General features: G+C 47.5%; 1 protein-coding gene across 22 annotated transcripts in view; it reads left to right on the top strand.

The window, feature by feature from the left end:
* EPS15L1 (epidermal growth factor receptor pathway substrate 15 like 1) overlaps positions 1–12385 on the top strand; it is a 101442-nt gene that overhangs the window by 31706 nt on the left and 57351 nt on the right. For all 22 annotated transcript variants that reach the window (XR_004349036.1, XM_032625255.1, XM_032625256.1 and 19 more), the window contains 3 exons: positions 2036–2161; positions 5649–5708; positions 9545–9778. Coding sequence is in view for 21 of the 22 variants with exons in the window: in XM_032625255.1 (XP_032481146.1) it covers positions 2036–2161; positions 5649–5708; positions 9545–9778 (420 nt within the window). In the remaining variant the exon portion in view is untranslated. The remainder of the gene's footprint in view (positions 1–2035; positions 2162–5648; positions 5709–9544; positions 9779–12385) is intronic.

Here is a 12385-nt window from a genome sequence, read left to right on the forward strand (position 1 = left end):
TCTTCTCTTTTCCCTTGTGATTTGGTGACTTTCTTTAGTGTTATGTTTGGATGCTTTTCTCTTTTGTGTCTATGTAGATCCATTATAGGTTTTTGGTTTGTGGTTACCGTGAGGTTCATGTATAACAACGTATGCATAGGTGAGTATTTTAAGTTGATGCTCTCTTAGATTTAGAACGCATTCTAACAATTGTACATTTTTACTTCCCCTCACCACATTTTGTTTTTGACATCATATTTTGCATCTTCGTATTTTGTGTTTTTCTTAACTACTTACTGTAGAAATAGATGATTTTACTGCTGGTCTTTTAACCTTCCTACTAGCTTTATAAGTGGTTGATCCCTACCTTTACTGTATGTTTGCCTTTACCAGAGATTTTTTTCCTTTCATAATTTTCTTGTTTCTAGTTGTGGCCTTTTCTTTTCCACTTAGAGAAATCTCTAGCATTTCTCAAAAGGCTTGTTTAGTGGTGCTGAACTCTTACTTTTGCTTGTCTGTAAAACTCTTTATTTATCCTTCAAATCTGAATGATAATCTTGCTGGGTAGAGAGTATTCTCGGTTGTAAGTGTTTTCTTTCAGCACTTTGAATATATTGTGCCTGTTCCTTCTGGCCTGTAAAATTTCTGCTGAAAAGTCAGCAGAGTTTTATGGGACTTTGCTTGTATGTAACTACTTGCTTTTATGTTGTTGCTTTTAAGATTCTCTCTTTATCTTTAATTTTTGCCATTTTAATTATGATGCCTTGGTGTGGACCTCTTTGGATTCATCTTATTTGGAACTTTCTGTGCTTCCTGGACCTGGATATCTGTTTTCTTCCCCAGGTTATGGAAATTTTCAGCTATTTCTTGAAATAAGCTCACTGTCCCTTTCTCTCTCTCTTCTCCTTCTGGGACCCTTATGATGTGAATGTTAGTATGTTTGAAGTTGTCCTAGAGGTCCATCTTTTTAAGTGTATAGTTCAGTAGTGTTAGACACATTCACGTTGTTGTGTAACCATCACCACTGTCCATCTCTAGAACGTTTTCGTCTTGCAGAATAAAACTCTGTCCCCATTAAACACTAACTTTCCATTCCCCCTCCCCCAACCCTTGGCACCCACCATGCTACTTTCTGTCTATTAATCTGAGTACTTTAGGGACCTCATGTAAGTGGAGTCATAGAACATTTATCTTTTTGTAACTGACTTATTTCATTCTGTGTAATGTTTTTATGGTTCATCCATATTGTAGTGTGCATCAGTGTTTTATTCCTTTTAATGGCTGAATAATGTTCCATTGTATGGATGGACCATTTTGTTTATCCATTGTTCCATTGACGGACACTTGTCGAGAGTATTTTCCTAGGGCTCCCAGTGGCTCCAGCTTGTGGTCAGAGTGGTGAGAGGTTTGCCATATCCTCACTTCCCCTTGCCACAGGCTTTATTTCCATAGGAGGGCGGACTGGAGGCCCCTGCCCAGACCCTCCTCACTGACAGCTCCCTTTACATGCTGCCCGCATTTTGTATTTTAGAATGGTAGAGTCTGCTATTCTGCATTGCAAACCCTGCCCAGCCCTTCACTCTGTTCCTGAGGAGCTTTATTATTTATTTATTTATTATTGTCAGACACAGAGGACTTCTTATGCTTAAAGTTGATTTTGATAATTAGTTGCTTACACCTTTGGTTTATTTTTATATTTGGTTCTTCAGTTGTTTAAGTTCTATGGATTGATATCCAGATTTAGTTCTTCGTTCTTTCATCTTTCTCATCCTAGTGAGCTAGGAGGTAGGTAGGAATGACCTTGGTCTCCCAGGCATCCCCTGTGGCAGAGAGTGAAGCCCAGCTCCTCTCTCCCCTGTTGATCTTGGCCACCAGATCCATAGTCACCAGAGGGCTGTATCCTTCTGGCTAGAGTTCACTCTGGAAGTGCAGTAGGACAGTCCTGTACTCTTAGGTGAGCCCAGCGCTGTGTCCTTGCCCATTTTCAATCAGCTTCAGGCCAGGGCTCATTTTGGACTCTCACACTTTTTCACTCAGGCTGTTTCTTTCCAACTAGGTAGAAGAAAAGGCAAAATTTGATGGAATTTTTGAAAGCCTCTTACCCATCAGTGGTTTGCTTTCTGGAGACAAAGTCAAGCCAGTCCTCATGAACTCAAAGCTGCCTCTTGATGTCCTGGGTAGGGTAAGTGGTTCTCTCACACTGGGCACTGCTGCTGAATCCAGTCAACCCCATGCTCACCCCCCACGGACACTTCGAGGCCTTGCTGCACAGCCATGCAGTGTTGGGTTTCATAAGAGCCAACATGGGTGGAGCAATTGCTGCAGTTGGGCTGGCTTGGGGCCTCACAGGGTGCAGCTCACAGAGGCTCCCCAGCACACATGGGGAGCAGTCTGAGAAGTGCACTCACTACCCAGGGCTCGGGGCAGGCAGAGCTGGGACTCAAACCCAGACTGTGACTTCCCCCTCTGCATTGTGCTTCTAGGGGAAGAGTATGGGCATATATGTCTGTATTTCTTTTCTATTTTTAACTTTTGTTTTTTCCTGCCTATGAACCTAAGGTAAAGGTACTTTCAATTCTGCTGCAAGTTTAGATAAAATTTTATGCATTCCCCCCATTTTTATTAACAAAAAAAAAAGCCTCAGTTTTCTTCCTATTAAATACAAGTTTTTTAGATACAGGTTTCTAAACCAGACTGTTTTCCTTCTAATGGGTTTGCGTTACGGCCCCTCATGTTTGCTCTGTGCACAAAGCCCAGTTCTGCACGGCTACCTCTGTGCTGAGTTTCCCGCTCTGGGTCGAGAGGGGATGGATGTTGTCATCTCTCTGGATGGAATTGCTGGTGTGGCAAGTGCAGACCTAGAGCAGGAGGGTGGAGCATGGTCCCTGCTGCCCCAGGCCACGCCGGTGGGTCTGGCTCATGACATTTGGTAGAACCATGGGGAAGGGTGCAAATTCCTACCCACTTGGATTCACCTAATAATTTTCCTGTTTGAATATCACTTTTGCAGATACTGGCCCATTTGATAGGATCCAGATAGGACTTTGTTTTGAAATGAGGCCACTAAGAAAGGGGACCTCACAGATCCCTTTGTCTTCTTTTTGGCTGTGGTGTGGTGTAGACGGAGGCCTATGATGGGGACCCACGCTGATCACCAGTGGTCTTTATGAGGCAGGATGGGGTGATCTGCTCCTGCACAGTGTGACAGTTCTTCAAAATACCTGAAAGTTGGGTGTAATAATGTTGTAGAGCCAAATCCTGAACAAGACAAAGAGATCAACAGAGGTGGAGTGTGCTTTTTTAGAAAGGGAGCTACGGCTAGGAAGGGTGAGTTCTGCAGATCTTCTGCCTTGGCTCCAGCTCTTGTCCACAGGGGTCACTTCTCATCTACTCCTCTCTCGGTCTCTCCCTCCCTCCAAGCATCAACCCACACGTGCACCCGTTCATGCATGCATGCATGCATCCGTATGCATGCATCCATGTCCATGCACCCATCCATCCATGCATGCATCCACATTCACGCACCCATCCATGCATGCGTGCATTCACACCCATGCATGCATCTGTGTCCATGCACCCATCCATCTGTGGTATGCATCAATGCACTCAGGCATCCATCCTTGCATCTGTGCACACACTTATTCACCTGTGCATCCCTGCACCCACGCATTATGCATCCATTTAGTCATTCAGAAGCATTTTTCGGAGTCTGCTCTGGGCCATCTTTGTACTGAGCACTGGGAAAATGGGGATGAAATTAAATACAGTCCAGGAGATCAAATAAGTAAGTAATAGTTAAGATCTTGGTATTTATTGAGGGCTTAGTATGTGCTAGATCCTATTCTAGCGCTTTGCAGGAATGAAGTCACCAAGTACTTGCAACTACTTTGTTATGAATGGTGTCACTTCCATTTTCCATGTGAGGAAATGGGGGTCCTTCAGAGTGGCTGGTTAGTCGCTCAGGGTTGCATGCAGAAGGGAATGAGGTCCTGGTGGTCCCCAGAGCCTGCACTCTTCCCTGGTGCTCCCCGCCCCCCCCCCCAACCACTGCCTCCCTGATAATCACAGTTCTGCTTGCTGGGGACAGTGGTAGAGGGGGAGGTTCCTGATCCGCCAGAGCAGAGGGTACAGGGCAGGCAGGGAAGGCTGCCTAGAGTAGGTGCCCCTGGGTTATAGCCTTTAGAGGGAAGGAACAGGTGGCAGATGACGGGTTGAGAAGGCCGGGCACAAGACAGCATGAGCAGAGGCAGCCTGGCACGCTGAGTACGGCTGATATTCTCACCAGGCGGTTCTACCCCCGGGGCATGTTGAGCAGTACCTGGAGACATTTTTGGTTGTCCCACCTGGGTTGGGTGTTAACTGATATCAGGTAGGTTGAGGTCATGGTTGCTTCTCAGTATCCTATAATGCACAGGATGTCCCACCACAGAGATGATCTGGCCCCGAATATCAGTGGTGCTGTGGCAAGGGAGGACTGTGGAGTCAGGAAGGCCTGTATGTGCCGTATTTTTGGGAACATTACTCTTCTGAGATTCTGCTTCTTAAATTGAGACCAAAGACATAAAACACTCAGCCGAGTGCCAGACACCTTTAAAAGGGCATCCATGTGCTTGAGGGGACTGCGAACAATTTGAAGTCCCTAGAGATCAAGGTGGAGTCCCAGGAGACTGGGCTGGGGTTGAGGGACCAGCTAAGGGCACAGTGGTCTCCATGTGCACAGGGACTTGATGCCGTCAGCAGGGTGAGGTGGGGTGAGAGTGCATTCTAGAGCAGGTCCTGTGGTTACCCTGGGTATAGGGCTAGAGGCAGGAGGCCAGCTGGAAGCTCTGGCCTCTGTGGAGTGTTGGAGAGGCCCAAGCCAAGGACACAGCAGCAGGGGGTGAAGAGGAGGGTCCACATGTGAGAAACATCCCTGGGCTGAAGATCCTAGTGATTGATTGGGGGCGCGGGTACCAGCATATGTAGCATCACAGATGGACCCTGGGCTTCTGCCTGGCTCTGGGCACTGGTGCCATGTGCAGCACTGTCCAAGTCAGACAGGCTTCTGGTCCTGGAGGGCTGACTTGGGTCAGGAAGCTAGTGCCTTGGTTGTACTTTAGAAAACCCAGCACACAGCCTTTGATCCATGCCTGCCTTGTCTTTCAGGATGCTAGGTCAGCCTGGCATATTTTGTGGGATCTTTCTCACCATCCACTGATAGGGGAGAGGAGACAAGATCCCACAGACCTACTCAAATGCATTCCCGTGGCCCTGCCGTGAATGGGGGCAGGGGCTAGATGTGTGTGTGTCTGTGTGTGTGTGTGTGTGTGTGTGTGTCAGCCAGTGGGGGCGGGAAGGCGGGCTTGTGTTCAGAGCAACACCTGCACCAAAACCAAAGAATCTAAAAATCAGGGTGGATGTGATTACAATCATGATCATTTGTTAGAGAAAATGAATGTTAATATGGTGGAAAGGATCTTGGAATTGACAGTACTTCATTGGATGATGGTTTTTCAGAGAACCTACAGACTGGTTCTTAAATGCATTTTGATTGCCTTGTCTTAACCCTGGTGTGCAGTCAAAATCTGAGTTCTGGTGGGCATGCGTGCTGCCACACAGGCCCTTCCTCCCAGCAGTAACCCTTGGTACCCCCCACCCCCGCTAAGCCTTGCTGCTCTCTTCCCTTGCAGGTCTGGGACCTCAGTGACATCGACAAGGACGGGCACCTGGACAGAGATGAGTTTGCTGTGGTAGGCCCCTGCTGTGACTCTCTTTTCCCACTCTGCTGAGGAAGCAAATGTGCAGCTCATGTGGGGGTTTCTTGTTTAATTTTTTAAATGTTTATTTTGACCTAATTTGGGTGTAATTTGACAGAGAGTTCTTTCGAATCTTCACTCAGATTCCCCAGTGTTGCTGTTTTACTACACTGTTTTATCCTTCTCCCTCTCTCCCTCTCCTTCTCTCCCCTTCCCTCTCTCCTTCTCTCTCATTTGCATGTGAATGTATACATGGATATGTATACACAATTAATTTTCCCTTTGAACCATTTTGAAGTAAGTTTCAGACATGGGCCTTTTCATCCTGAAATACTTCAGTGTTTGTATCCCCAAACCAGAGAATTCTCTTACATAACTGCTGTCCAGTTCAAAATCAGGAAATTGACATTGTCTAATTTATTACAGTATCTATTATGCTAGGTTATATCATATATGTTATATATTAATATATCTATTATTGTATTAATCTATTATCTAATCTAAGGATATTATTCACATTTTGCCAGTTGTTCCCAAAATGTCCTTTATAGTGAAAGAGACTACAGCCTCGTGTTCTTTTTTTTTTTTTGTGGTACACGGGCCTCTCCCTGTTGTGGCCTCTCCCGTTGCGGGGCACAGGCTCAGCTGCCATGGCTCACGGGCCCAGCCGCTCCGCGGCATGTGGGATCTTCCCGGACCGGGGCACGAACCCGTGTCCCCTGCATCGGCAGGCGGACTCTCAACCACTGCGCCACCAGGGAAGCCCCAGCCTCGTGTTCTTATAATCTAGATCAGCTCCTGCATCTGTCTTTGTGTCTCATGGCCATGTGGGCATTTTTAAGGCCAGTGGTGTGTAGTGTCTCCTTCGGTGTGGGGTTGTCTGCTGTTTCCTGATGATGATCCAGGCCATGCACTTTTGTGTGGCAGGTCCCCACCGAGGTGATGCTTGTTCTCCCCAGGGCACATGACATCGATAGAACATGTGATGTCTTATTCCATGTCTTACTACCTTGATGTCAACCTTGACCCGACCTTGATCAAGTTCGGGGTGGAGGCTTCAGGATTCTCTCTTTTCCTTTGTGCTCAATCTTTCATGAGAGACACGTGGAGACTGAATACCCTGTTACCCCTACAACTCTCACCCGCTAGTTCTTGCATCCTCCCAGGAGTCTCACCTGAATCAGTCAGGTTTCTGGTAGTTGCCAGATGATGATTTTCTAATTCTGTCATTCCTTGCACATTTTCTAGCTGGCCTTCTACTGTAAGGAACTTGTTCATATCAGAGTGGACTTATGGAGGTGTCCTCTGTTCTCTGTTCCATGGTTTATAATCCTTTACTGGCATGATTTATTTTGCCCATTGGGAGTTCCTCCCAGCTGACTCCTTTGTCATTTGGTCACATCATATCATTCTTGAGCACTTGCTTACTTTTGGCATGATGGGATTTTCCTGGCTCTTCCTGTCCATCCCCTCTTTCAGCTCCATCATCAGCTATTTTTCCAGGGACCCCCAGTTCCTTATAGTGGAGAATGGTATTAGAAACCAGGATCTGGGCACTGGGGTGCTCAGTGCCCCTGCGATGCCACTGCTTCCAGGCCTTCTCAGCAGACAGAGCTGGGAAGTAGGCATATGTGTAGACATGCCCATCAGGTGCCCTAGCAGCCTGCCATCTACTTCCACGTCTGCTTCTGTTCATGCCAGAGCCCTGACATTCCCACCCTCTTCTTTTAGCAGCAGTGCTAGATTTATGTGAGGATTGGGGCTCTTGTGTCCTATGGGCTGCCTTCCCATTCAGCTGCCCTCCCTCCACACCCCCGTAGCTCACCATTCACCTCTCCCAGCTGCCTGCTGCACTGACTTTGCCTGGCTCTCGCCTCCCCACCCTGGGCCCATGTCGTTCTGTCCCTCTTTTTCTTTCTCCCTTCCCCTCTCCTTACTCACATCTTTGATCTTTCTCTCCCGTTCATGAGATTTATTCACTCATCTCATTCCGTTAAATCTCAAAGTAGAATAAAGTAGCCCCTTGTAGATAAGGACAGTGCTCTAATAAACAGTAATTAAGTTCAAGCAGAAAAAAAAAAGCTGGGAATTCCTAAGTCATAGAGAATGATGAACTATATCCATATCCCTAAGGCACATCTTCTGTTTTAGGAATTTTAAATGTCTTTAAAATGTGATTTTACAACATACACATGAATGAAAGCTTGTTATTATCTTACTATACTATGGTGTAAAGCCTTTGAGATTTTAAACTTCTAGGTTAAATTTAAACCATTTGCCAAGGAAATTATAAATTTCTCTTACAATTCCACTCATAATCTCTTACACCCCATAGTACTCAGTTGTGTTTTTTTCCCTCACACATCGACTCTGTTTTGCCTTTTTTACTTTGAGCATTTTCCATGTTTCTCCATCATCCTGTTCCTTTTCACTAGCTGTCCATTATTATTTTTTTATTGTGGTAAAATACGCATAACAAAATTTACCATCATAACCATTTTTATTTAGTTAGTTTTAAAAATATTTATTTATTTATTTGGCTGTGCCTGGTCTTAGTTGCGGCACGTGGGATCTTCATTGCCGTGTGTGGGATCTTCGTTGTGTCATGTGGGATCCTTTTAGTTGCGGCGTGTGGGATCTAATTCCCTGACCAGGGATTGAACCCCGGCCCCCTGCATTGGGAGCATGGAGTCTTAACCACTGGACCACCGGGGAAGTCCCATCATAACCATTTTTAAGTGTACGGTTCAGTGGTATTAATACATTCACATGGTTGTGCAACCATCACCACCATCCATCCCCAGAACTCTTTTTACCTTGCAAAACTAAACCCCCGTCCCCATGAAACACTAACTCCCCATCCCCCTCCCCCAAGCCCCTCATTATTTGTTTTTGTATTTCTTTTGATGGCATTTGACTTCAGGTGTTAGTTAGTATCATTGAACTGCCTTTGGGGTGGTCTCCAGGAAGGGGTGATTGGCCTGGAGTGAACCCAGGAACACGCCTCTCTCCTCATAGCCTCATGAGCCCTGAATTTCTACTTTTGTTTTTATCATTTCAGCCAAGATTTATATTCTTTTATAAGTGGGTCTTAGAGTTGTGTCATTTTGTGTTTCTTTTCATCACTAGCTGAGTGGCATTTAGTACAGTTTTTAAGTGAATAAATTTTTACCTGTGTTAATGATCTGTTGGTAGCAACTTAAAGACTAGTTTGAAGTGGCAGGTGGGGGGGAGGTTGTCATTTTGGTTTTGTTTTGTTACTTTTTAAAATAGACTTTTCAATCCTTGTTTTAGCCAAAGTTTATTTTCCCCTGCCTACCTCGAGCAGGAGAGCCACCTGTCCATCCTCAGCACACACACCCTTTTGGGTAGTTTTGTGTCTCCTGAATATCTTGAAGTACATGCAGCTCTCATGGTGTGTCTTTTTTTCCCCTTCCAGTTTTCTTGAGATGTAATTGACAGACAGCACTATATAGGTTTAAGGTGTACTATCATGGTGAGTCTGTAGACTTCCACGTTCCATTACTTTGAAAGTCGTCAGACCTGGAGACAGTGGCCTTGCTGTGTGGCGAAGGGACATGTGTGGAGTCTGGCATGATTGTATTCCTTTTGTACTCATTTCAGTCTCTCATGATTAAACATATGTCTTAGAAAATTATGCATTGGCAGTGTAGCTCATCAGAAAGGTTTATTTTTACTGTGTTCCATTTGGAAGCAACCTCAAAAAGAGCAGTCTTCATCACATCACTGCAGCCCTTGAAAGAGCTGCCCTCTGCCCACCCTGGCCCTGGGCCTCGCCACCTAAACGCCGTTCTCTTTTGTGCTCACAGGCCATGCACTTGGTGTACCGAGCCCTCGAGAAGGAGCCTGTGCCCTCCGCCCTGCCCCCATCCCTCATCCCACCGTCCAAGAGGAAGAAGACGGTGTTCCCGGGAGCTGTGCCTGTCCTGCCTGCCAGCCCCCCACCGAAAGACAGCCTCCGCTCCACGCCTTCCCACGGCAGCGTCAGCAGCCTGAACAGCACTGGAAGCCTGTCTCCCAAGCACAGTATCAAGCAAACACAGGTACGGTGCCCTCTGCATGCGTGGCCATGTCTCGGAGCAGCTGTTGGCACTGCTGTGTAGAGTGCCAGCAAGATGTTTCTCAGCAGCACGTAGTTCGTGACCCAAGAAGGGTAAAGTCTGTGATTAAATTAAATCTTTACAATAGGTGTCTCTTAGTCCTCTCTGGCTGCTGTAACAATGCTGTAGACTGGGTGGCTTCTAAACAGCTGATATTTATTTCTCACAGTTCTGGAAGCTGGAAGTCCAAGATCGAGGTGCCGACAGATTCGGTGTTTGGTGGGGCAGTTCCTGGTTCACAGGTGGCCGTCCTCTTGCTGGGTCCTCACATGGCGGAAGGGCCATGGAAGCTCTCTGGGGTCCCTTTTTTAAGGGCACTAATTCCATTCGTGAGGGCTCTGTCCTCACGACCTAATCACCTCCCAAAGGCCCCACTTCCTAATACCATCACAGTGGGGCTTAGGACTTCCAGCGTATGAATTGAGGGGAGGCGGGGGACACAAACATTCAGACCATAGCAACAGGGATTCAGAATTAAGTTTCTCATTCACTTACACATAAATACCGCCTTTCCCCAAGCACACCCAGCACTACTCACCCCTCTGCCCCTCCTGCCTCGGGCAGACCCTCTGCTGGGAGGGCGTGTCCCCAGATTGCATACTGAGGCACCTGGCGTCGTGAGCCTCTGCTCACGGGGCACCTCATCTGGGGAACCTGGTGTGACCACACCCTGGACCAGCCACCCTCTACCTGCTCTCTTCTAGATTTCCCACAGCTGGCCTGTTATGCGGTTAATTATGTATCATCTGTCCAGTTCCCCCCCAACCCCCCGCCATTAGCGTCATGAGAGCAGAGTTCGTTCTTGGTTATAATCTCAGCATCTAGAAGAATCTCTGGTACTCTGATGCTCATTAAAAATATGTTGAGTAATCAGGTAATTAAGGGAGGTATCCATCTCGTGTTAGGAAGACAGGAGGGGGCTCCAGCTCTCCATGTGGCAGTATCTTATATGTCAAAAAAGACGTTTCTTGTTCTGGCAAAGGCAGCATCATAATGGGCTCTTTATAAAAGGGCACCTTGGAGATTGTCTGAAACGTGCAAGGACGTGAGTTACATGTGGAATCATGCTTTACTTTCTACCTCATTTGTGGTTTCAAAGGCAAAGCAATGAGTTGTGACAAGAAGGCCAGCCAGCACCCCATGCAAGTTTGGAATATGATAAAAATGAAAACGAGAAAGGCATAATGAGACAGTGATTTCTCTTGATAGTGACATAATTTTAAAGTTAAATATTCGACTTGCAAGGCTCATTTTCAAGGAGCTTATCACATCCTAGAGTAAAAAAAAGAGATCAGAGAGGGTCGATGAGGCTTGGTCATAGGGGCTAACACAACTCCCCTCACCACTCTGGCCAGTTGGAGAGGCGTGGCCTCTGGTTGGTGAGTTGTATGTGGCTCTCTGTGAAGGAGCCCAGCCTCAGATGGCTCAGCCTGGGCACCTTTGCCAGCTCACCAGCCATGCCCGGCACTTCCTGGGGGTGCTGCAGTGACTGTGCGATGGGCCCCTGCCCTCTGTGGGGAGACAGACGATAAGCAAATTGGTAAACTAAGGAAGGTCCACGAGTCATGAGAAAGCAGAGCAGGGCCTGGCCTGGAAGTGTCGGGGTGAGGAGGGGGGCGTGCTCCCGCAGGTGGGGCCAGCTGCCAGGCTACCACTGCTGCGGTGACATCTGAGCTAACACCTGAATGATAAGCCATCTGAGAACTAGTGCATGGCAAGGCTCTGAAGTGGAAACGCTCCGTGTGTCCTTGAAACCGGAAAAAGGCTGAGGCAGGGTTAGCCAGGGGATGGTGAGATGGAGTCGGAGAAGCGGGGCTGAGGCCAGCTACTTAGACCTACGTGAGCTGCTGTGTTTCAAGACCCAACACCTTGAGTCTGCAGAATTCTTGCCGAAAGCTCTTAAGTACTGTAGGTTAGGCTAGATGGAGTATGTTTTACCGACAAGGAAGCAGGCAGGGCTGAAGTTGTTGTTGGGTGCAGGCCAGCCAGCCTCATAATACCACCCCCTGGTGATCTGGCAGCTCTCCCCAGATCCCAGGAGCATGCTGCTGACCCCCCTGCCTAGACCAGTTGTACTAGTGGCCGCTATTGGGGGTCACAGGTGGGGGTGTCTTTGTCCCCTTGGAAGAGGGGCAGCTGGTGGAATTGCAGACATGAGAACGGGCATTTCTGTGGACCCACAAGTTCCATGCTTTCCCCTCCCCCACTTTCCTCATCCCCAGGGCAACAACACCCTACCTGGGGCCCCCAGAGGGCCGCCCAGTCCAGCTCTCGTGGCCATATGTGAGGGGAAGCCCCTTCCAGCCACCAGGGTCTGTTCCCATTGACTGGAGGCCTACAGCTGCTAAGCTGACCTTAAACCCAGCCCTTTCCGGGAGACCCAGCTCCAAGGGGGAGGTTGTTCAGTGTTAGATTTTTAGCTAAGTAGGCATTGGATTCTTGCTGCTGACATACCCTGAGACCCCCAGAAATGAGGCAGCAAGTTCATTGTGTTTGCGCAACGAATGTCTGGACTCTCATCATCCCAGAGGCATGATCTGTTGGGGCCCA

Source organism: Phocoena sinus, chromosome 3 (genome assembly GCF_008692025.1).
Source record: "Phocoena sinus isolate mPhoSin1 chromosome 3, mPhoSin1.pri, whole genome shotgun sequence".
In the NCBI taxonomy this organism is placed as follows: domain Eukaryota; kingdom Metazoa; phylum Chordata; class Mammalia; order Artiodactyla; family Phocoenidae; genus Phocoena; species Phocoena sinus.